Raw genomic sequence first — 25,258 nt, 5'->3', positions numbered from 1 at the left:
GGCTGGACTCCAACTCCTGACAGGAGATCCGCTAGACTCAGGTGTCAGCCACCGCGCCCGGATTCTTACCGTAATACTTTCATCTTTTGTTTTGTTACTGTACACTTTTATGGTAAGAAGTCATGACAGAGTAATAAAGAGGGACGGGAGCAGGTGAAGAGGAAACGCTTCCTTTCTATTTTCTCAGGCAGGGGCACTCCAGGTCTTCACATCACTGCAAGGGCGGCACAGTAGACTTAGAGTCAAGACAGGCAAGGGCTAGAGCCCAGGAGGCGCAGGGCGACCACAGGCGGAGACCCCAGTGGGCAGAGCCTGGCCCCAGCCCTGGCGGCTCTTCTGCTTCTCCCACATGTGAGGAAAGAGCGCGGCCCCTGCGCCCCTGCGGCGGTGGCGGAGGACACGCTGTGAAACAACCCTTCTGGGTGTGGCTCGGCTTCTCGGCTGTCCAAACAGCCTGAAGAAAAGCCCCGTGCATGCTCTGGCCTCGTCTCAGCAGTTCCAGGCCATCCTTCTCGAGGGGCAGGAGCTGACCGGCATGAACCGGCCACAGCGAGCCGCTCGAGGCCTGGTTGGCTTCGAGCTCAGGAGGGACCCACGAGCCTGCCGCTTCCGGCCCTGGCGGGGGGCACGTGCCCCGCCCTGTTGCCCCGGCGACCGCGGCGGTTTGTTCTCAGACCCCGGCCTCTCCCACCGCGCGCCGCCCCAACCCGCCGCTCCGCCAGGGTGGTACGGTCCAGGCCGCCAGGCCGCGAGGCCCCCGAGTGGACGCCAGTGGATGACCCGCGGCGGGGGAGGAGGAGGTGAGGAGGTGAAGAAGAGGTGACGGCCTGGAAGCCGGAGGCGGGCCTGGGCCGGCGTTTCGGGCGAGGGGGGCACCTCGCCGCGAAGGAAGGGGCTTTCCTACGCGGTCCGCACTGCGCTGGGCTTCTGTGGCCTTAGTTTCCTCGTTGCCCCCCAGCGCTCCACTTCTGTCTCACTCTCGACTTCCGCGCCTCCACGCTCCTTTGCCCGTCTGCCCCTCAGCACCCCCAAGACCCTGAGGCCGCTACCCCCCTTCCCGCCGCCCCCAGGGACCCCCTTGGCAATTGGGGAGGCCCCTTCCCCGACGCCAGCAACACGCCTTTCTCCCTCACCCAGATACCGTCAGCAAAATGCCAGACGTCGAGGAGAGTGTGCCCCCGAAGGACCCTGACGACTCAGAGGGCAGGTCCTGTAAGCCCGAAACCTCAGGACCCCCCCCAGGAAGACAAGAGCGGCCCCGAGGACCCCCCTCCCTGTAGGTCCAGCTCGGCAGTCCCTGTGGCCCCCTAGGGGGTGCTTAGTGTGGGGGGGGTCCGCAGGCCCCCCCATCCCCCGTTTTCTTTCTTCACTATCCCTCTCTTGTTTGTCCTCCGTTTCTCCCCCACCAGCCTTTACTTACAGGCCCGAGGGCAGAGGTCTTCAAAGAGTTTTTGGTTCTAGAGAAAGAAGTGACCCAAGCGTGATTACTTGAATCTGACAAGATTTGAGACTGAGTCGGTTCAAAGCCCTCTTTTGTATTGTATTTTGAATATGTAGGGGGGATTGGCAGATAGATCTGGGATTGATTTTAAAGAACCCAAATGATCCCAGACGGAAATTGGGTTTTCTCAGCGCTTTGCTGACTCAAGAAATAGTAGTGTCCTGGGCCCAGTCTCTAGCTCGGTTCTGTGGTGGGTGTTCTTTTGTGTTCTTATTGGGGCACAAGATCTTCTCCGCGCTTCGTGGTAGGTCCAGTCTCACTGGGACTCATGCTGTATTTCTCTTAATCTCCAGAGAACGTAACTGGTCATCAAACTGAAGAGCTGTCCGTGTGCAACAACTCGAGATAAAATTCTTGACTATTGAAATGCGAAAAATTAGATTGAGACTTTGCGGCTGAATTAGATTGGTTTCTCTTGTGGCCACATGGGGTCGCTGCTGGTTAACTGAATGGCACCAAAAGGCATATTGGGGGCATTTTCAACAGCTATGTACCTGATGTAGGATGAAAAATCCATTTTTTTGTACATACAATTTAAGTTTTTGAGGTGTCTATTGAAATAAGTCCATATATAAAACAACTCTCAGTAAAATGAATAATCAAATTCCTTTTTTAAAAATTTGAAATTTTGTGTATTAGGTTGACTTGGTTGTTATATTACTTGAAAATGTCTTTGTCCTTGGGATCTGGATTTTTAAAATCTATTTCGGTTAAATTTTATCTCTAATTTCTCTTTGAGCTCTCCTCATTCCTGAATTTTAGAGCTGTTTTGGAATTGCTTAGTGCTGTGTAACTTTTGAGCAACAGAAGTCTTATCAAGGCAGGCTATGAAATTTGATTTGTTGTAGTTGGAAAGTGTTTCTGTGTATATTTCCCTCCGTCCCTCAATAAGCTGCTGTAGTTCAATCCCCTTCTGAAGATTTTCTCTTAGCTCTCATTTAGCATTAGTGAATTAGCAGTGAGTCTGTTTACATATTTGATTGTGTTTTGCCATTTTGGCTGGAACTAAAAATTTCAGAGAGGCTGCAGAAATAAAGGGAACCTCAAGCATCCACTTAAGGTCCAGTTCACCTTCATGTTTACCTAAGCAGGGACTCAGTGGATTTTTGGTAAAGGTCTACAATCCCCTTAACTTTTTATTTTTAAATATCCTAAGTCTGCTGAAAAGTAAAAAATAATACAGTGAATGCCCACAGTGTTAATATTCTGCCATACTGCTTTTTCTCTCTCCCTGTATTTCCCCCTCCTGCCTTTTAAAATTACAACTTCATGACTTCTTTTAATTTTTGTTGTTGTTGATGGGTTTTTTAAATAAACTAGCTGTTTTTTGAGACAGAGTCTCTGTCATCCAGGCTGGAGTGCAATGGTGCGATCTCGGCTCACTGCAACCTCCACCTCCTGGGTTCAAGCGATTCTCCTGCCTTAGCCTCCTGAGTAGCTGGGATTATAAGCATGTGCCACCATGCCCAGCTAATTTTTGTATTTTTAGGAGAGACGGGTTTCACCATGTTGGCCAGGCTGTTCTCGAACTCCTGACCTCAGGTGATCCGCCTGCCTTAGCCTCCCAAAGTGCTGGGATTATAGGCAAGAGCCACAGCACCCGGCCTTGTCTTCTTTTAATTTTTAAATTTTTGTGGGTACATAGTAGGTATGTATATTTATCAGGTATATGGGATATTTTGATACAGGCATACAATGTGTAATAATCACATCAGGGTAAATGTGGTATACATCATCTCAAGGATTTATCCTTTGTGTTACAAACAATCCAATTATACTCTTTTAGTTATTTTAAAATGTGCAACTAAATTATTGTTGACTACAGTCATCCTGTTCTCTCAAATACTAGATCTTATTCATTCTATTTTTTGTACCCATTAACCATCTGTGCTTCCCTGCAACCTCCCAACCCCCCACCCAACTACCCTTCCCAGCCTCTGGTTATCTATCATTCTATTCTCTATCTACATGAGTTCAATTGTTTTAATTTTTAGCTCCCACAAATAAGTGAGAACATGTGAAGTTTGTCTTTCTGTGCCTGGCTTAATTCACTTAACATAATGACCTCCTGTTCCATCTGCGTTGTTGCAGATAACAAGATCTCGTGTTGCTTTTTTGTTTTTGGCTGAATAGCACTCCATTGTGTATATCTACCATTTGTCTGTTGATGGACACAGGTTGCTTCCAAATCTTGGCTATCATAAATAGTGCTGAAATAAACATGGGAGTGCAGATATCTCTTCGATAGATTGATTTCCTTTCTTTTGGGTATATACCCAACAGTGGGATTGCTGGATCATATGGTAGCTCTATTTTTAGGTGTTTGAGGAACCTCCAAACTATTCTCCATAGTGGCTGTACTAATTTACATTCCCACCAACAGTGTATGAGGGTTCCCTTTCCTCCACATCTCACCAGCATTTGTTATTGCCTAAGTTTTGGATAAAAGCCATTTTAACTGGGGTGAAATACAAAGTCATGACTACCTCTAAATATTTCATCATGTATCTAAGAACAGGGGCATTCTCCTATGTAACTTTTCTACAGTAACCTTATTTTTCCTTTTTACATTTTCAAATCTTTTTTACTATAGAAAAATTACACATTTATGAAATAGAATGACTAATACAATGAGCCCCCATTTATCCATCATCCAGCTTCAACAATGATCAACTCGTGGCCAATCTTTGTTCATCTACATCTCCTCCACATCTTGGAGCCAAATAATTTTTTGTGAAAAATCATGACGCTGCATCGAAAGAGAGTGATAAAATATGATTTATTGTATACAGCTTCATTTTATACACCAAGTAATCATCGTAACTACCATATATACCTATTATATGTGAATGTTATCAGCTGTACTATAGGTCTGCACTAAAAACTTAGAACAGTGGTTGCCAAATACTCATGCTGGTCTGTGACAAAATTCTTAGCAATATTTAGTGAAATGAAATCATAAAGGTATTGTAATGAGTTTTCCTAAAGTTAATTCGATTTAAGGGACTGCTGTTTATTTTGACAATATTTCCTTTCTGGTTTTTTTCAGAGGTTAAGCTATCTTTTCTTTGATGAAATGATGATTTTGGTGGTGGTAGATGATTTTTATTTGCTTGTTTCACTGTCCATACTAGGCAAAACAAAAAGTTGGCAAGTTGTTTTCAGTTGCTTAAAATATTTTCAGAAATTTTATTAGTCTGTGAATTCCTAAAATCTGAGAACTACCGCTTTAGAAGACCAAATGACTTTGGCACTATTTAGTAACATCTGAGTATTATCTGTAGGGAGAGTTTAGCTTTCATCATGTATAGCATCAGAGGCAGGAAAAGGAACGTGGAACCTTAATACTTAGATAAATGTTTATTTTTGCAAATTTCAAATTATTGTTTCCTTGCTGCTATAAATATGATTTTACTTTTTAAGAGAAAAGTTTTTCATCTGTTTCACTTCCTGCTTTTTTTATAAACTAGCTATTTGTCCTACCTTCCCCCAGTGTTAGACTACTATTCTGAAAGTTTCTAGCACTGTCGTGGGGCATAGAGTGCAGAAAACATAAATCACTAGAATAGTTGGGTGAGTCTGTGTAAGACCAGTTTGATTAATCTAAATTTGGGGCCTACTAGATTGAGTGAATCTCTGAATAAAATAGAAATTCAGACTTGCATGGGCTCATTGTTGTCCACCATCAGTTCTTTCTGTCACAGGTCTGACAGAAACCGTTAATGAAGTTTCCAAGCTGAGCAACAAGATTGGGATGAATTGTGATTACTACATGGAAGAGAAGGTTTTACCTCCAAGCAGGTATAGACTCTTCTTCTTTCTTCATGTTGCTCATCCTGGCTTAGGTACTTAGCACTGATGGCTTCAGATCAGACTTGAAGCATTTTTATTTAATGATACAATCAGTATTTAAACTTGAGAGGTCTCAACAACTTAAACAGAAGAGTACTAAGTTGTAATTATTAGTACCAAAGAAGGCCAAGAAGCAAATGTTACTTAGCCAGCAAATAAACCAAAGCAACACTTGTTGGAATAAATAGGGTGGATTTCAGATCTCTGACAAACTTGGAGGAAGCAGCCTGTAGTACTATCTGTTGCTGCCTAACAAATTACCCCAAATTTTACTAGCTTAAAATAACATTTCATTTTTCCATTTTGGTTGTTTTTATTTTTTTGGAGGCAAGGTCTCACTCTGTTACCTAGGCAGGTATGCAGTAGTGTGGTCATGGCTCACTGCAGACTCCACCTCCTGGGCTCAAGTGATCCTCCTACCTCATTTTTCGATTTTTTTTTTTTTTTTTTTTTTAGAGATGGGGTCTCACTGTGTTGCTCAGGGTTGTCTTGAACTCCTAGGCTCAAGCAGTCCTCCTGCCTCAGCTTCCCAAAGTTCTGGGATTACAGGCATGAGCCACTGTGCCCAGCAAAATAATATTCATTATGTCACAGTTTCTGTGGATGAGAGATATGGGCATGGTTTAACTGTATACCTCAGGCTTATAGTCTCTCATGGGTTGTAGTCAGTCTGCTGACTCTTGGCCAGAGGCTCCCTCAATTTGCCACACGGAATTTACTATAGGGCAGCTATATATAATATACTATATATTATATACTAAACATGGTATATATATATATATATACTAAACATGGCAGCTGGCTTTCCTCCAAGGGAGAGAACAAGAGTGTGTGTGAGAGATGGTGCCCATGACAGAAGCCAGTCTTTTTGTTACCTAATCTCAGAAGTGACATCCCATTGTTTCTGCTACATTTTTTTTTTTTTTTTTTTTGAGACGGAGTTTTGTTCTTGTTGCCCAGGCTGGAGTGCAATGGCGCGATCTCGGCTCACTGCAACCTCTGCCTCCTGGGTTCAAGCAATTATCCTGCCTCAGCCTCCCAAGTGGCTGGGATTACAGGCATGCACCACCACGCCTAGCTAATTTTGTATTTTTAGTAGAGATGAGGTTTCTCCATGTTGGTCAGTCTGGTCTCCAAAACCCAACCTCAGGTGATCTGCCTCGGCCTCCCAAAGTGCTGGGATTACAGGCGTGAGCCACTGTACCCAGCCCGCTTCTGCTACATTCTGTTTGCTATAAATGAGTTATTAGATCCTGCCCACCCTCAAGGGGAGAGGTTTCCACAAAGATGTGAATACAGTTGGCCCTTATATCTGTGGGCTCTGCATCCCATGGATTCAACCAACTGCATATAGAAAATATTAGAAAAATAAAAAATAATAATGAAAAAACACAAAATAATACAAAATTTAAAACCAATATGGTATAACAACTACTTACATAACATTTACATTGAATTAGATATTTAAGTAATCTAGGGATGATTTAAAGTTTATGGGGCCAGGCGCAGTGGCTCACGCCTGTAATCCTAGCACTTTGGGAGGCAAAGGCGGGTGGATCGCGAGGTCAAGAGATCAAGACCATCCTGGCCAACATGGTGAAACCCTGTCTCTACTGAGAATACAAAAATTAGCCGGGCATGGTGGTGCGAGCCTGTAGTCCCAGCTACTCGGGAGGCTGAGGCAGGAGAATCGCTTGAACCCAGGAGGCAGAGGTTGCAGTGAGCCAAGATCACACCACTGCACTCCAGCCTGGTGACAGAGCGAGACTCCCATCTCAAAACAAAACAAAACCAAAAAAAAAAAAAAAAAAAAAAAAGCTTATGGGTGGATGTGCATAGGTTATATGCGATACTATGCCATTTTGTATCAGGGACTTGAGCATCCGTGAATTTCCGAGGGGGATCCTGGAACCAATCCCTCTTGGATACCAAGGGATGACTGTATCAGGAAGCAGATATCTTTGGGGTCATCTTGTCAGTTGCCTACCATATAGCTCCTATTAGCTACCCTTTTAAGTGGCTTCCTACTAAACAGGCACAGATAAAAGATTTTCTGTTAGTGGTGTTTTGACTCTTGGGATTTTTTTCCCCCAGCTTCATAACTCAGCTTATTTATCAAAATCTGAACTCTGTTGATAAAGAATACTTCCATACCCACATCAGGCTTTATTTTTATTATTCTTAGTTATATTGACATTGTGATAAAGAAGAACCATTCAGTTAAGTATGAATTGAATTGGCTCTGCTGGTTTATTGACAATTAAGTGGGTAAATTTCAGTGTCAGATTTTTTTTTTTTTTTTCTGAGATGAAATCTCGCTTTGTCACCAAGCTGGGATATGCAGTGGCGCGATCTCAGCTCGCTGCAACCTCAGCCTCCCGGGTTCAAGCATTTCTCTTGCCTCAGCCTCCCAAGTATCTGGGACTACAGGTGCGCGCCACCATGCCCAGTTAATTTTTGTATTTTTAGCAGAGGTGGGGTTTTATCATGTTGGCCGGGATGGTCTTGATCTCTTGACCTCGTGATCCACCCGCCTTGGCCTCCCAAAGTGCCAGGATTACAGGCGTGAGCCACCGCACCAGGCCCAGATTTTATATTTTAAAACAATTCTTGGTCAGGCACAGTGGCTCATGCCTGTAATCCCAGCACTTTGGGAGGCTGAGGTGGGAGGATCGCTTGAGGTCAAGAGTTCAAGACTAACCTAGGCAACATAGTGAGACCTCGTCTCTACAAAAAAAAAAAAAATTTTTTTAAATTAGCAAGATGTGATGGTGCACACCAGTAGTCCTAGCTATGCAGGAGACTGGGGTGGAAGGATTACTTGAGCCTGGGAGGTCAAGGCTGCAGTAAGCTGTGACAGTGCTACTGCACTCCAGCCCAGGCAACAGAGCAAGACTCTGTCTCTGAAAAAAAAGATTGTAAATATTGTATCACAGATGAGGCTGAGAAAAGAAAGAACAATTGAAAAATAAAATTGTTCTAATTTTCCACCAAAAGACAAATAATAACAACTCGTGATTCATTTGCATCCTTAAATGCTTTTGTCAGAGGGCCACTGTGGGGTATCTGTTACTAAAGGGCCTTTCTCCATCACATGTTGCTCCTCTGGTCTTCATGCTCCTTTCATTTGTTCTTGACTGATGTTAGCAAGTTTCCATGCCAGGCACAACTCTGGGAACAGGTTTTCACCAAACTCAGGTCTCTCAGCTTCTCTCTCACTGTTTAGATGTGTTTGTTGCTCACAGGGGAGGAGAGAAAACTGAAACTGGGAGAATAAGGTCTGTGATAGGGTGGTGGTGAGGGAGTTGCAGGCGTATGGAGGGATAGAGGGGTATGGCAGGTAGAAGAAACGAGAGAGGGAGAAATGAAGCCGGAGAAATAGTAGTATTCAGAACTGGGTTTCCGAGTATGGTGATATAAAAAATTATGTTGGGGAAAAGGCTGAAATTGTTTGAGGTTACTCATTATTGGCAGTTGGCTTTACCTTAGGTTCATAGGATGATGTTAATTACAATTGTAGGTTCCTAAGGGAAATTTCGTTCTCAGATATTCATTTACCAGGCATTTATTGAGTCCTTATTATGTCACAGGCAAAATGCTGGGTGCTAGGGATAGAGATACAGATAAGGCAGTTTTTGCTGTCAAGAAGCTTTTGTAGGGGAGACAGTTGAATAATAGAAAATGACTGATTAGACTGATAAGTTCACTTGTAGCTATGCATATATAGAGTTTAATGAGAGTGTTCAGCTACCTGTGGAAGATCAGGGAAGATTTGCCTACAGAGGAAGGTTAGGCCTATGAAGACTTGAGTCTTGGATGTTGAATAAGTGCTTTCCAGGTGGTCTCAGTGCAAAAGGTTGCACCAGGTAGTGGTGACAACATGTCAGAGGCAGAGAATGGTGGTAGAACAAGGTATGTTCTTTACAAGCGACTTGCAATGGCTGAACACAAGGTGTTACAAGGTAGAAGAAAACATATTGGAAAGAGAGGCCAGAGCAGTATGATATAAGGTAACATAAGCCATTTATCTTGCCGGTGATGGGGGAGCCCCCAAAGGACTTTAAATAAGCATTACATCATGTTGAATATGGCATCTTAGAAAAAGCATTGTTTTTAGAGTGAATTGGTGGCAGTGTGGAAAACAGATTATAAAGGAACAAGACTAGAGGCAGGGAGACTAGTTAATTGTAAGAGATGATGGTAGAAGGGGGCCGGGCACAGTGGTTCATCCCTGTAATCCCAGCACTTTGGGAGGCCGAGGTGAGTGGATCACTTGCAGCTAGGAGTTGGAGACCAGCCTGGCCAACATGGCAAAACTCTGTCTGTACTAAACATTTTTAAAAAATGAGGCAGCTGTAAACCCCACTGCTCAGGAGGACTTTTCCAGGAAGTCATATTGTTGGAATCATACAGTATGGACCCTGTTCCGATTAGTTGTTTCACTTAGTAATTTCATTTAAGTTTCCTTTATGTTTTTTTGTGGCTTGATGGCTTATTTTTCTTTTCTTTTTCGTTGTGTTTTTTTGTTTGTTTGTTTGTTTTTGAGATGGAGTTTTGCTGTGTCACCCAGGCTGGAGTGCAGTGGCACAGTCTCAGCTGCAACCTCCGCCTCTCGGTTTCAAGTGATTCTCTTGCCTCAGCCTCCGGAGTAGCTGGGATTATAGGCATGTGCCACCACGCCCTGCTAATATTTGTATTTTTAGTAGAGACGGGGTTTCGCCATATTGGCCAGGCTGGTCTTGAACTCCTGGCCTCAAGTGATCGCCTGCCTCGGCCTCCCAAAGTGCTGGGATTACAGGCATGAGCCACCGCGCCCGGCCTTCTTTTTGTTTTGAGATGGAGTCTCGCTCTGTTGCCCAGGCTGGAGTGTAGTGGCGCAATCTTGGCTCACTGCAACCTCTGCCTCCTGGGTTCAAGCGATTCTCCTGCCTCAGCCTCCTGAGTAGCTGGGATTACAGGCATACACCACTACACCCAGCTAATTTTTGTATTTTTAGTAGAGATGGGTTTTCACCATGTTGGCCAGGCTGGTCTTGAACCCCTGACCTCAAGTGATCCACCTGCCTCAGCCTCCCAAACCATTTTTTTATCATTGAATGATATTCCATTTTATGGACAGTTTATTTATCAGTTGAAGGACATTTTTGTTGCTTCTAAGTTTTGGCACTTATGAATAAAGCTGCTATAAACATTTGCGTGCAGATTTTCGTGTGAACATAAGCTTTCATCTCATTTTGGTATATACCCAGGAGCGTGATAGCCAGATCATATATAAGAGTATATTTACTTTTGTAAGAAACTGCCCAGCTGCCTTCCAAACTGGTACCATTTACATCTGACCAGCAGTGAATGTGAGTTCCTATTTCTCTATATCCTGGTCAGCCATTAGTGTTGTCAGTTTTCTGATTTTGGCCATTCTAATAGGTGTCATATAGCGGCGTCTTTTTTTTTCTTTTTGTTTTAATTTGCAACTCCCAAATGACAAATGATGTTGAGTGTCTTCTCATATACTTATTTGCCATCTGAACATCCTCTTTGGTGAGATGTCTGTTAGGGTCTTTGGCCTATTTTTTAATGGTTGTTCATTTTCTTATTGTTGCGTTTTAAGAGTTCTTTGTATGTTTTGGATACATATCCTTATCAGATATGTATTTTTCAAAGATTGTTTCCTAGTGTGTGTCTTGTTTTTTTGTTCTCTTAACAGTGTCTTTCACAGAGCAGAAGTTTTTAATTTTAATGAAGTCCAACTTAGCAATTTTTTCTTTTGTGGATTATGTTTTTGGCATTGTATCTAAAAGGTCATCACCAAACTCAAGGTTACCTAGATTTCCTCCTATGTTATCTTCTACAAGTTTTACAGTTTTGTATTTTACAAGTAGGTCTGTGATCCATTTTGAATTAACTTTTGTGAAGGGTTTAAGGCTTGTGTTTAGATTCTTTATTTTTTTGTATTTAGATATCTAGTTGAAAGACTCTCATTTGTTGAAAGACTCTCATTTCTAAATTGAATTGCCTTGGCTGGGTGCAGTGGCTCATGTCTGTAATCTCAGCACTTTGGAAGGCAGAGGCAAGTGGATTTCTTGAGCCCTGGAGTTCAAGACCAGCCCCAGCAACATAGCGGGACCCCCATCTCTACTAAAAATAAAAAAAAAAATTAGCTGGCACGGTGGCTCATGCCTGTGGTCCCAGCTACTCAGGAGGCAGGGGCAAGAGGTTTGCTTGCGCCTGGGAGGTTGAGGCTTCAGTGAGCCTTGATTGTGCCATCGCATTCCAACCTGAGCAACAGAGTGAGACCCTGTCTCAAAAAATAAAATAAAACAAATTTCCTTTGCTCCTTGTATTTTTTTCAAGGTGAAAAAAAAGACTTCTTTCTGGCTTCCATTACTATATAGATGGTAGTGCCACTGAAATTGGGAATACAAGAGGAGCAGGTTTGGAGGAGGAAGATAATGAATTTAGTTTTAGATAAGCTGATTTGGAAATATCTGTGGACCTTTGGTATTTTCAAAGAAGCAATATCTTTTCCTAGATTTCAGGAGTATAAGAAAATGAAAGATCATTTAGCTCAATGCTGTGTGTATACACAAATGGAAATCAAGTTACATATCTAGGCTAGATGCACAGTCAGTGCTAAAAGTCAGCCTGACTTCTCTCCATTCAGGGTTCTTTCTACTGCAGAGAGAGGGCTGCTCTGGAACCATAAGGAGCCCTTCTGAGAGGTTTTGCCATTGCCCTTGAAATACAAATCTAACCCTAGCTTGTTCAACTCTGCTGCAGTTCCAACATAGTTCCTGGCCTTTCCCTGTTATTATAATGGCCTTTTACCATATCAAATTCAGTTTGGGGTTTAGGAGGTTATGACGCTGTAACTGTTTTTGGGTTGAGAGAGTAATCTGCTCATTTAACCCTCTTATAGTCTGGAAGGCAAGGTCAAGGAGACAGTGCACAATGCCTTTTGGGACCATCTTAAAGAGCAACTATCAGCAACTCCCCCTGACTTCAGTTGTGCTCTTGAACTTCTGAAAGAAATTAAAGAGGTGAGTGACCTTCCATTTGTAAATGTAAAGTTTCTAGACATCTCTAGCTCATTGGAGTGTCAGTGGCTAGCAAATCTTAACTGAACATGGTCCATGAATCAGTCAGAGACTAAGCAATAGACAGAAATCATACAGTAATTTTAGCAGGGAGGGTTTAATATAAAAATTATTGTAACAGAGAATAGGAGAAATGAGGGCTTGGCTAGTAAGAGTAAGGAAAACTAAAGAATCCTTGAATATCAGATAAAAGGGCATCTATCATACCCTTAGGGCTGAGAGAGGCCAACCAAGGACCTCATTTGAGAGGGCATAGCTATGCCATGAGAAGTTACTGGCCTATGTATGCTGCTGACCACAGTGCACTGCAGGAGCCAAGCACTGGAGAAGCTATTCATGCTGCAGGAGCCAAGTACTGTAGGAGCCTGCCGAGTGAACATACCAGAACCAGGAATAAAAGCTCTTGCCTTTGCAATGTCTTTCTAGTATGTGGCAGACATACCGTAAGGTGACCCACAATGTTCTGCACCCTTGTATAATCTTCTCCCCTTGAGTGGATGAGATTTGCAACTTCTAAGCAGTACGGCAAAAGTGATGGGATATAACTCCCATGATTACATTTCATCATGTAATACTCTGTCTTAGGAGACTGGAGGGAGAGATTCGCCTGCTGGCCCTGAAGAAGCAAACAGCTGTGTTGTGAACTGCCTATCGAGAGGGCCACATAGCAAGGAGCTGCAGGTGGCTTCTAGGACCTGGGGTTAGCATCCAGACAATAGCCAGTAAGAAGCTGGGGCCCTCAAGTGTACAGTTGTGAGGAAATGAATTCTGCCAACAATCTGAATGAGCTTGGAAACAGAATCTTCCCCAGTCATGTTTCCAAATGAGAATGCAGCCCAGCTAACACTTTGCTGGCAGGCTTGTGAGACCCTGAACAGAGGACCCAGCTAAACTGCATATGTACTTCTGACCCACAGTAACTGAGATAATAAATGTGTGTTGTTATAAGCTGCTAGGATTATGGCAGTATGTTATACAGCACAGAAAACTAAATAACACCTTCTGCCGGTGAAGCTTAAAGTGTGCTATCTGGCAAAGGAAAGATATGGAAAGGACTTAGTTCCATTTTCACAGAGCAAAGAACAGTGGATTCGGCTCTGTGAGGCAATATATTGATAAATGGCACAGTCCACCCCTTTGGCTACTCAGTTTCCACATGCACTCTTCTATACACATTTGAATTCCTGAAAAGAACTCTTACAAGACAGATAGCTACTTATTATTTATCCTCCCCCACAAATGAGGAGACATGGCCCAAATAGTTATTGTATCCATCACTGGCCTCTCCTCAAATTCAGCCAGTTTCACTAAATATTCTGTTACCTAAGGGCTAAATCATAAAATTAACTTCTAACAACTTGTATATAAAATAACAATGGAAAGAAAGAGGAAGAACAAAATGTTGGCATATATAAATAAACATACATATAATAACAAAGATAAAATTTATAGTCCTTGTTTCCATAACTGGTCATAAGGCTATAGTTGTTATCTATGGCTTCCTTCTTCCACTATTCATTCATTCCATATTTCCCTTGTCCTTGGCCAGAACTTCAGCTAGTTGGGGTTCTTTATCTGGTTTAGTGACCCAAACCTTCATTGCCAAAGAGTCTGAGACATTTTGCTTTGTTTGCTGTGGTTTTCCATTAACCTTTAATATTGAGCTTGGAAGTACTAAGAGGCAACTCAGAGAATCTCCTGAGTTTCAGGCATAGTCTTTCTTACCCCCATGGTGTGGCCACAATCCAATTTCTCATTGGTACTCAGGAGGAAGTACTGCATCCAGTACAGTAACTCCTTTTTTTACCCTTTTGGTTCAGTGGTATAAGGAGCCCCCAATGGCCAGTTTCATCTTCTGTTTCACTGGAACCAATGCAAGTATTTCACACAAATTAGCAGACCTCAAAAGTTGGCAGGATGGGAAACAAAAATCCTGCAAGTCGATTATCAGGTGTGCTAGTAAGAGGAAGCAGTTCTACTTCTGCTGCTTGATTCCTGGACCACATGTATTCTGGCATTAGGGGACAGCATCATAGAATGGTCTTTGAAGGCACAGTGGCTCACACCTGTAATCTCAACACTCTGGGAGGCTGAGGTGGTCAGAATGCTCGAGTCTAGGAATTTGAGGCCAGCTTGGGCAATGTGGTGAAACCTATCTCTACAAAAAAATAGAAAAATTAACCAGGTATGGTGGTACATGCCTGTATTCCCAGCTACTCAGGAGACTGACATGGAAGGATTGCTTGAGCCTGGGAGGCAGAGGTTGCAGTGAGCCATGATTGTATCACTGTGCCCCAGCCTGGGCAACAGAGCAAAACCCTGTCTCAAAAAAAAAAAAAAAAAAAAAAAATTAGTCTTTGATTCAAAGCGTATATTGTATCCTGTAAGACCAATTCCCTTCCTTTCAGGTATTGTTGCTCACCTAATGCTGTAATTGAGTCTAAAATAAGCCATTCTACTTTTTAGTTAGGGCCAGCTGATTCTCAGTGAAAGCTTTTTGGTCAGACCAGTTAATTTAGTAGGTATGAATTCACTGCATTTCATTTGCTGTGAAATGAGTTCCTTGAGCAGATGCAATGCAATGGAGTAGGCAAAGACCCAGGACAGCTGATAAGGCATTCTGTGATTATGTGGATGCTGGTACTGACAGAAGCATGGCAAACAGGGAAGACAGCTCCATATCCAGAATATGTGTCTATCCCAGTAAGGATGAATCTCGCCCTCTCTAAACTGTTAGAGGTCCAGTGAAATCATCTACCATAAGATGGCTGGCTGATCCTCCCTGGGGAATGGGCCATATTGGGGGCTTTAAAAATTTATTTAATTTTTTTTAGGATTTGTTTTTGTTGTGGCAAAATATTCATAACAAAATTTACTATTTTTTAGTGTTACAATTCACTGGCATTAAGTATATTTACAATATAACCATCACCACTATCCATTTCCAGAACTTTTGAATCTTCCCTAACAGAAATTTTGTACTCATTAAAGAATAATTTCCCTTTCCCCTCTCCCACTAGCACCTGTACTTTCTGTCTCTATGAATTTGACTACTCTAGGTACTTATAAATGGAATACAATATTTGTCCTTTTAGTTTTGGACTTGTTTAACTTAGTGTAATGTTTTAAAGGTTCATCCATATTGTAGCATATATCAGAATGTAATTCCTTTTTATGGCTGAATAATATTCTGATTATATGGATAGAATACATTTTGTTCATACATCCGTTGATGGACGTTTAGGTTCTTTATGCCTTTTGGCTGTTGTAAATAATGCTGCTGTAAACATTGTGTACAAGTATATATTTGAGTCCCTGCTTTTAATTTTTCTGGGTATATACCTAAAGTTGGAATTGCTGGATCCTATGGTAATTCTATGTTTAACTTTTTGAGGAACTGCCAAACTGTTTTCTGTTGTAGCCACACCATTTTATATTCCTACCAGCAATGTACCAGGGTTCCAATTTCTCCACATCCTTGCCAGCATTTGCTGTTTTCCATTATTGGTAATGGCCATTCTAATGGGTGTGAAGTGTTATCTCATTGACTTGCATTTCTCTTAATGGCTAGTGATATTGAGCATCTATTCATGTGTTTGTTGGCTATTTGTACATATTCTTCAAAGAAATGTTTATCTCAGGTACTTTGTCCATTTTTAAATTGGATTGTCTTTTATTGAATTTTATGCTTTTGGTGTCAAATCCTGCCAAATCCTAGATCATGAATATTTACACCTATGTTTTTTCCTAAGAGTTTTGTAGTTTTAGCTCTTATGTTTAGGTCCTTTTTTTCTTTTTTCTTTTTTTTTTTGAGACAGAGTCTTGCTCTGTCACCCAGGCTGGAGTGCAATGGTGCGATCTTGGCTGACTGCAATCTCTGCCTCCCCAGTTCAAGCTATTCTCTCACCTCAGCCTCCCAAGTAGTAGCTGGATTACAAGTGTGCACTATCATGCCCTGCTAATTTTTAGTATTTTTAGTAGAGACAGGGTTTCACCATTTTGCCCAGGCTGGTCTCAAACTCCTGACCTCAGGTGATCCGCCTGCCTCGACCTCCCAAAGTGCTGGGATTAGAGACATGAGCCACTACCATTTTGAATTAATATATATATATTTTTTATTATACTTTAAGTTTTAGGGTACATGTGCACAACTGAATTAATATTTTTATATGGGGGTAAGGTAAAGGTCCAACTTTGTTCTTTTGCATGTGGATATCCTGTTTTCCCAGCACCATTTGTTGAAAAGACTGTCCTTTCCCCATTGGTTCTTGGCATTGTTGTTGAAAATCATTTGACCATATATATCCAGGTTTTATTTATCAGCTCTCTATTCTTTTGGTCTGTGTATCTGTTCTTATTACCAGTATATGCTTGGTCTCTTATAAGCCATTTTCATTTGATAATAGATTGCTGCTGTGCATGTCCAGTCTTGTAGCTACGTAAGTTAGACAATACCTAGTTCCTGATGGGAAGCTTAGGCCACATGGTTACCCAGTGTTCTATAGTAAGGTGTTTACTTTCTACCAAGGCCCAGGAAGTTTCTCAAAAGGTGAATAATTATCAGTAAAGAAGGAATAGATTTGCTCCCAATTCCTAAAGGTCCATGTGTGGTTCTCTTATTGGTGCATGCAAGACATTCTGTACAGCACCCTTATTTGCTATGGACACTTAAAGTGTCATTGGATCTGCAGGACCATAAGGCCCAAATGGTAGAGTGGCTTGTACTATAGTCTAAACTTGCTGCAGAGCCTACTCTTGCTCTAGTTAGTTAGCACTCCCCCATCCCCCACGACATATGGGTAACCTTGAGTGATTCTAAATAAATCAGAATCACTCAAATGAATGTCAAAGTAGCAAACACAGATGTGGTGCATGTTGCTTCAAAAATCCAAAAAGGGGCTGGCTGTGGTGGCTCAGGCCTGTAATTCTAGCACTTTGAGAGGCCAAGGAGGGTAAGTTGCTTGAGCCCAAGAGTTCAAGACAAGCATGGACAACACAGCGAGACCTCCATCTCTAGAAAAAAAAAAAATCTTTTTAATTAGCTGGGCATGGTGGTCATACCTGTAGTTCCAGCTACTTAGGAGGTTGAGGTGGGAGGATCACTTGAGCCCAGGAGGTTGAGGCTGCAGTGAGCTGTGATCATGCTACTACACTCCAGCCTGGGCAACAGAGTGAGAATCTGTCTCAAAAGAATCCAAAAAGGAGGACCAGGTGTAGTGGCTTATGATTATAATCCCAGCACTTTGGGAGGCCAAGGCAGGAGGATAGCTTGAGACCAGGAATTTGAGGCCAGCCTGGCAACATAGTGAGACCCTGCCTCTCCAAAAAAAAAAAAAAAAAAAAGAAAGAAAGAAAGAAAACTAAGCTGGACATGGTGACATGTGCCTGTAATCCTAGCTACTCAGGAGGCTGAGGTGGGAGGATCACTTGGGCTCAAGAGTTGGAGGCCATGATCATGCCACTGCACTTCAGCCTGAGCAACAGATTGAAACTCTGTCTCAAAAGAAAAAAAAATTCTAAAAGGCCTACTAAGCGTTATGCCTTTTTTTTTAATGGTGGGTGGTTCAGGTACAGCAATTTGTCCTTCACCTTGGAGGGTATCACTTGAAAAGCTCCTGAACACTGAAACTCTAGAAACTATACTGAGGTGACAGGCCCCTGAATTTTTGTGGAGATCATCTGCTATCCTCAAGTTTGCATGTGTTTAAGGCATCTAAAGTACTTGAAACTTGCTGGTCATCAAACCTCACTCATGGTACCAACTTTTTACCAGTCAGAGTCCAATCAAGAGGCAGAAACCATGCAGTAATTTGAACAAAGAAGCTTCCACAATGCAGGAGCTTGCTGAGAGGAGCATACCAGAGCCAAGAAGGAAGGCCCTTTTCTCTTGCAGTTTCTTTTTACCACCCTCTTTAGACAAAATCTAACATTGTGCCAGCTAGCAAAGGAAAAATAATTCAAGGGCTCAGCTCCATTTTTGTAGAGTAGGCACTGAAGGGTAGATTTGGAGCTGAGAGGCTCCAAATTGGTAACTGGCAGAGTTTGGCAATTAAAGTAGATAGTATAGAGCAACTTTGATTTTATTTGTTTAACATGAAGGTAAACAGTTGAGATCTTGCTATGACAACACCATATTCTATTCAATTAAATATTCATTGAATCCTATACCCTAGGCCCCCACCATGTCCTATGTGTTACAGAGGCAGGGGATGAATAAGAGTCCCTGTTTACCACGAACTTATTTTGGGGGTTAATAGGCTATTTCAGTGACTTGCAACAGCTCCTATGCCTATTTCATCCTTGCCCTTTGAAGTAAAATAATCTAAAAAATGCCTCCCTTTTAAAGTTAAGAGACCTCATCACCATGTGATGGTGGGTATTTTATATTTGTTGTACCCTGTATGTCTTTTTACCACACTCCTTGATTTTATTCATCTCTATATCTCATTCTGTCTAGAAAATGATACACTATTCCTGTAATTGATCCCCTTGATCCTTGAATTATCATTGGCCTCTAAACAAAGATAAATAATATTCCATGGGAAATTTAGGGACCCAACTTCTTGATCCTTAAAAAACATAGGCTGGTATGTCTTTAGCCAAAGGTGTTGCCCATTGGATAAAGTTTGGGGATCTAAACAGATCAACTCCTTTGACTTTCTTTCCTGGGCAGATCTTGCTATCACTGCTATTACCACGCCAGAACCGCCTGAGAATTGAGATTGAAGAAGCTCTGGACATGGACTTGCTCAAGCAGGAGGCAGAACATGGGGCCCTGAAAGTCCTCTCTCTCTCTAAGTATGTTCTCAACACGATGGCTTTGCTGTGTGCACCAGTTCGAGATGAAGCGCTGCAGAAACTAGAAAACATTACGGATCCTGTTTGGCTACTGAGGTATGAAACTTGGTACTGCCCCCAAAAACCTGCTTTAGCCCCTGAGCCAGGAAAAGCTGGGCCAGACCTAGATTATAGCCATTGTCTTGACCAGCTCTTCCCTGCTAAAGACCTGACTAACACCCTTTTTCTCCCCTCTGGTCAATTCACTCTTCTTTTCCAAAGATGGCCCCACAGGGCCTTTTGGTTATCCTTAGCTTGATTGGGCCCCCCCTCTGTAATACCATAAGACACTACATACTTCTTTCTTTTAAGGAGTTAAAACTTGCCTTTCCCAGGTTTTCTTTTTTTTTTTTTTCTTTCTTTTTTTTTTTTTTTGAAACTGAGTTTCACTCTTGTTGCCCAGGTACAGCGGTGAGATCTCAGCTCACTGCAACCTCTGCCTCCTGGGTTCAAGCGATTCTCCTGCCTCATCCTCCCGAGTAGCTGGGATTACAGGTGCACACCACCACACCTGGCTAACTTTTGTATTTTCAGTAGAAACAAAGTTTCGCCATGTTGGCCAGGCTGGTCTCGAACTCCTGACCTCAGGTGATTCACCCACCTCGGCCTCCCAAAGTGCTGGGATTACAGGCATGTGCCACCATGCCCAGCCCTCAGGCCCTTTCCCAGGTTTTCTCTTCTTCCAGTTCACACGCTATGAGGAGACAGTGATGAGTGGTCATCCATATTTCACAGCTCTAGGAACCAAGACCCAGAAAGTTAAAAAAAAAAAAAAAAAAAGCAGTTGGTCCAATGAGTCAGAAATAGCATCACCTATAATCCTACTTCCTGAAGAGAATTGTTAGCATGCTGGTGTATTTCTTTCCACTGACTACCCTTTTTAAGAGGCAACAGAATGACCATAGTGAAGGAGATCTAGACTGAAGGCTTCAAGGTCCAGAGACTTAGCTGTTCCCAATTCTGCCACTGACTCACCCTGGGTATTGGGTTCTGGGCCACATGTCATCTTCTGAAAATGTAGGAGATAAGACTAAATTAGTCTTAAGGCCCCTCCTAACTCTAAAATACAGTGATTTAATGACTCCTTGGGTGGATTTCTAGCTTACTAGTATAAATATTCTCTTTCCCCCTGTGTCAGAGGGATCTTCCAGGTTCTGGGCCTGATGAAAATGGACATGGTGAACTACACTATCCAGAGCCTTCAACCCCACCTGCAGGAACATTCCATTCAGTATGAACGGGCTAAATTCCAGGAACTCCTCAATAAGCAGCCTAGTATGTATATAATGTGAGGGCAGGAGTGGGAAAGGTATTACCTTGGGTCTGACTTTTATAATGTTAGAGAGTACTCTATCTCTTTTTAGGAATAGAAAGTTGCTTATTAGGTGAGGGGAGGGAGAAGGAACATTTATCTAAGACAGAAAGACCCTCAAAGCATTTATTTATTGATCAGGAGTATATCTTGAAAAGAACCTTGGTCTTGAAGCCTCAGAGATGAAGATGCTAAAGATGCTTACACACTCCCTTACCTGTCATAGGTCTCCTTAATCACACCACCAAATGGCTGACCCAAGCAGCAGCAGACCTCACCATGTCACCTCCAACTTGCCCAGACACTTCTGACTCCTCCAGTGTGGCTGGTCCCTCTCCCAGTGAGGCAGTCAACAACCCAGAGCCCCTCAGCCCCACAATGGTGCTGTGTCAGGGCTTCTTGAACCTCCTTCTCTGGGACCTTGAAAATGAAGAGTTCCCTGAGGTAGGAATGTCTGGGGGCATTGCCTTGTTTTGTATTCAGGGCTTCCATCAGGACTTCCCCTGACAGCCTGTTCTTCCCTGGTTCCCAGACCCTGCTGATGGACAGAACCCGGCTGCAGGAGCTGAAGTCCCAGTTGCACCAGTTAACCATCATGGCCTCAGTCTTGCTGGTGGCCAGTAGTTTCTCTGGCAGTGTTTTGTTTGGCTCACCCCAATTTGTAGATAAACTGAAACGTATAACCAAATCCTTGTTGGAAGACTTTCACTCCAGGTGAGCTGCATGGTTATTTTTTAGAGTAGAGAACATAGGCAGGTAATGAACAATTGCTTACTGTCTACCACAAACCACAGAAAGGCCCTGTGGAACCATCTACAAAGATTGTTGGTTTCTTTCCATAAGTGGTCATGAGGCTGTAACAAAAAAAAACCTTTCTTCCAAAAAGGGCGTGGAAGATAGTTTGCTGCAAAAGGGTCATTATCTAGCTGAGCAGTGACTGTGGGCTGGTATCATCACATATATCCAGGACTTGGTCAGTCGGTCAGCAATATTTATTGAACATCCCGCTGTGTGCAGGCCATCACACCAAAGGAAAAAGAGGAATCAGAAGGCCAGGTTGTAGTTATAACTGATGAGGTGGGATAGATGATTCTGGAAAATGCCTAAGAAAGTCTTAAACATGTATATATAGAAATAAAGTCCCTGGGACTAAAGAATGCTGAGTGGATTCAAGAGCACAACTAAACACTTTTCCAGAGTTGATTTTATCATTTACCTTGTTTGCTAAGAAGTAGAACACAGCACCACATATAGAGAATAGCTGGTGTCTTGAGGGTTACAGTGAGGACATTGTACCTACCCACTGGGCCCTATAGCCTGCCAGGGGCTAGGGTTTAGGGGTGGAGAGGATGGCTGACATTCTCCCTCAAGTGAGCCTGGCATCTGGTATACAGCATGCTGGGCCCTGGGCCTATGCCAGGGTTACCTGGTGGGTACCAGCTTGCTTGCTTTCATGGTCTAGGCCTGAGGAAGCTATAATGACTGTGAGTGAACAGGTATCTCAGGAAATCCATCAAAGCCTCAAGAATATGGGCCTTGTTGCTCTAAGCAGTGACAATACAGCATCTCTAATGGGACAGCTCCAGAACATTGCCAAGAAGGAGAACTGTGTCCGCAGTGTTATTGGTGAGTATGCTTGTGGGGTAGTAAGAATGGTGAGGGAAGAGATAGATCCCAACCCTGGAACCCCAACCTTTAACAACATGAAGCATGGTCATTAGGTACGTCATTGTTTAGCCTTGATTTTTTTCAAAATGCTGGGTTGAAATCATATCCGTCTCAGTTTAAAGACCAACTGTGGTTCTCAGGATGATTTGCACCCAGAAATTCATGACTTCTAGGTGTGGGATATGTCCAGCCGACCTGGTTAAGTCACTTGGGCCTACAGGTCATTCTCTGATGGCACCCAAGAAATCTGACATTCCCCCATCTCCCAACAAGAAACTAATGCTGAATTTAGCTAGAAGACATGTTCCTATAGTGGGGAATCTCCTACCCTCATGCTGGAGTGGAGGCCATGAACTTGGCCAGCTTGCTCCTAACCTTAGCCGTCTGAAGGATCAGTCTAAGTTCCTCCTGTTATGTCAAACACTCACTAGGATCTAACTGATGGCTACTTAAACAATCTTTTGAATAGTCTGAAATTTACTAACACACTAGTTTTTTATATTTGTCCTTGAGAGCAAGATAGCAGCCCCCTTTCCAAGCAAAACAAATTTCATTATCTATAGGTAAGTGGACAGGTTGGTACATATCTGTTAACTTAGAACATGGGTGAGTAGAGTGCAGGGGGAATTTTCTCCCTGAAATCTGTTTGCCTTTTCCCTCATCACTGTCTTTTCCTGCTCACAGATCAGCGGATCCATTTGTTTCTCAAATGCTGTTTGGTTCTTGGTGTGCAGCGGTCTCTGTTAGACCTTCCTGGAGGCCTTACTCTCATTGAAGCAGAACTGGCAGAACTGGGCCAAAAGTTTGTCAACTTGACACATCATAATCAGCAGGTGTTTGGTCCCTACTACACTGAGATCCTAAAAACCCTCATTTCCCCAGCCCAGGCACTGGAAACAAAAGTGGAGTCTGTTTGATAGCATCGGCTCAGAGCCCTGGTACCCTGGACCCAAGAGGAGGCTCATCATCTTCCTGGAGTAACATCACCAGTGACCAGCAGACAGTGAGCTTCTATCCCAGGCCCTGCAGCCAGTACACCAAGGCTGTAGGGATCAAGCATGTAAACACCAACTGGCCCATACCCATTCACTAATAAACTTCTTAAGTGCAAGAAATCCTCCATTTTTCCTGTGCTGCAGCTGAGGCCAAGCCCTATGACTTCAGCTCTCAACTAGTTGAAAAGCCAGCAAGCCCTCAGTTTTCCCCTCTCTGGCTATGTGTACCTTTCAACATATAGAGCTGAGCAGCCAAGACACCCAGGTGCTAGCATTATTTTCATTAAGGGTAAAGCATTACTCCCGGGGAGCTCTTAGAACTCTGGAATTATCCAAATTGTGAATATAAGGGTTTCTTTTGGAAGCCTTTGTTTTGTCCAGTTCACCTCAGGAGAGGACATGGTTTTAGGGAAGTTAGTTCATTTGTAGAACCAAATTTCCCTAAAGGTTTCAAAGAATGCAACAAGAAGTCAAGGGATATTAAGAGCCTCAGTTTCCTCTTCCGTTGCATGGTCTGAAGCAGTATGCAAACCCGGGGCTGGATGAAAATGGATATTGGCTACAAGCAAGCATTCTGTTGAGGACAAGTTCAGAGTTCATGGGACCTCTCTCTCAAGTTATCCAGAGTTCAGACTTGGACAGTTAGGTCTGTGACTCACTTGTATCAAGTTTATTCTGGTCCTGTTCTCTAGCCCAGTAAGTCTCCTTTCCCTCATCTCTAAGCTTAGAACACCCGGTTCTTCCAGGCAGAGGTGATGTGGGCATTCAGAGGTGGAGCAGCCTCCATCCTTCTGGCTTCTCCATTCTGGGCAGTTGTGGTTGTAAGCTCTTGTTGGCATCACAAATGAGACACGTTCTAGGAAGGATTTGGGCTTGTCTCCTGAGATTGTAGAGACCAACTCATTTTCAGGCTGACTGCAGCAGAGCAGCTCCAACCTAGTATGGCTGAAATGAAGAAAATGTTCATTTCAGATTTAGAAAATGGAAATTCAATTATGTGTTCTCAAGGCAAGGTGAAGAAAAACAATGTTCTCATCATTTTAGGTGATGGAAGTTGCTGAGTGTTAACACACCTAATCTAGGAAGAACAACAGAAGGGGGATTTGAGTTTCATTAGGCCCAGAGTTTCCTTCTAATTGATTTCCTTTTTTAGAGGGTAGATCCTAGGTAGGTGACAGAGCTAGATCAACACAATGTGACTTTTACTATGACTAGAAAAGCTGGAGGGCCTGGATCATTCACATTTTTCCAGTCTTATAACTAGACAGCTTCAGGATGGGGAAGCCCAGATAAAGTGGTATGTTTAATAAACGGTGAGGCTTGCCCAGTTGGATTCTCTGATTTGCAACTATTAATTTGAATTTTTAAAAAATCCACGTTTTGGAAACCTAATTATTTTAGAGGTAAAAGTACTCTGAAGGGATTCCTGGGAAGAAGATTGTCCGGTTGGCAGCTGCAGACCCTGGACTGACAATAGAACCTCGCTTTGTACTTTACAATTAAAATAGGGACTCATCAGTACATTAGAAAATTTGAATTTATTTTCTTATGCTTTCTCATGGAGGAGACAGGGATCTTGTCCCTAAACAAGGAAAGATAGCTCCATTCAATCCTGCCCACTGGTTTGAGGGAATTTAAAAAAATGTATATTTGTATTTTAAATTGTGGAGAAAATACATGTATATGAAAGCTATTAGTGACATTGAGTACATTCAGAATGTTGTACAGCCATCACGACTAACTAGTTCTAGAACATTTTCATCACCACCAAAGGAAATCCCATTCCAGCAACGAGTCACTGCCCATTTTCCCCCCTTCCCTTGCCCCTGGCAACCACTAATCTTTCTGTCTCAATGGGCTTTCTGACTCTGAATATTTCCTATAAATGGAATCATGTAGCTTTTTGTGACTGGCTTCTTTCACTCATTTTTTGACATTCATTTGTGTTCTAGCATGTATTGGTAGTTCATTCTTTTTATGGTTAAGTAATATACTGTCA

At 42.7% G+C, this 25,258-nt stretch overlaps 1 protein-coding gene across 1 annotated transcript; it reads left to right on the top strand.

The window, feature by feature from the left end:
- The first annotated feature begins 670 nt into the window (after nucleotides 1–670).
- On the top strand, nucleotides 671–23,379 carry TCP11 (t-complex 11). The gene is given in 11 exon segments (XM_054490646.2): nucleotides 671–800; nucleotides 1,138–1,232; nucleotides 1,234–1,276; nucleotides 5,206–5,302; nucleotides 12,270–12,390; nucleotides 19,121–19,341; nucleotides 20,423–20,559; nucleotides 20,823–21,040; nucleotides 21,129–21,310; nucleotides 22,059–22,222; nucleotides 22,949–23,379. Coding segments are annotated over 11 exon segments (1,536 nt in total). The 5' UTR covers nucleotides 671–775; the 3' UTR covers nucleotides 23,182–23,379.
- The last annotated feature ends 1,879 nt before the right edge of the window (nucleotides 23,380–25,258 follow it).

This window comes from Pongo pygmaeus, chromosome 5 (genome assembly GCF_028885625.2).
Source record: "Pongo pygmaeus isolate AG05252 chromosome 5, NHGRI_mPonPyg2-v2.0_pri, whole genome shotgun sequence".
Classification (NCBI taxonomy): domain Eukaryota; kingdom Metazoa; phylum Chordata; class Mammalia; order Primates; family Hominidae; genus Pongo; species Pongo pygmaeus.
This window is presented reverse-complemented; position numbering and strand designations above follow the sequence as displayed.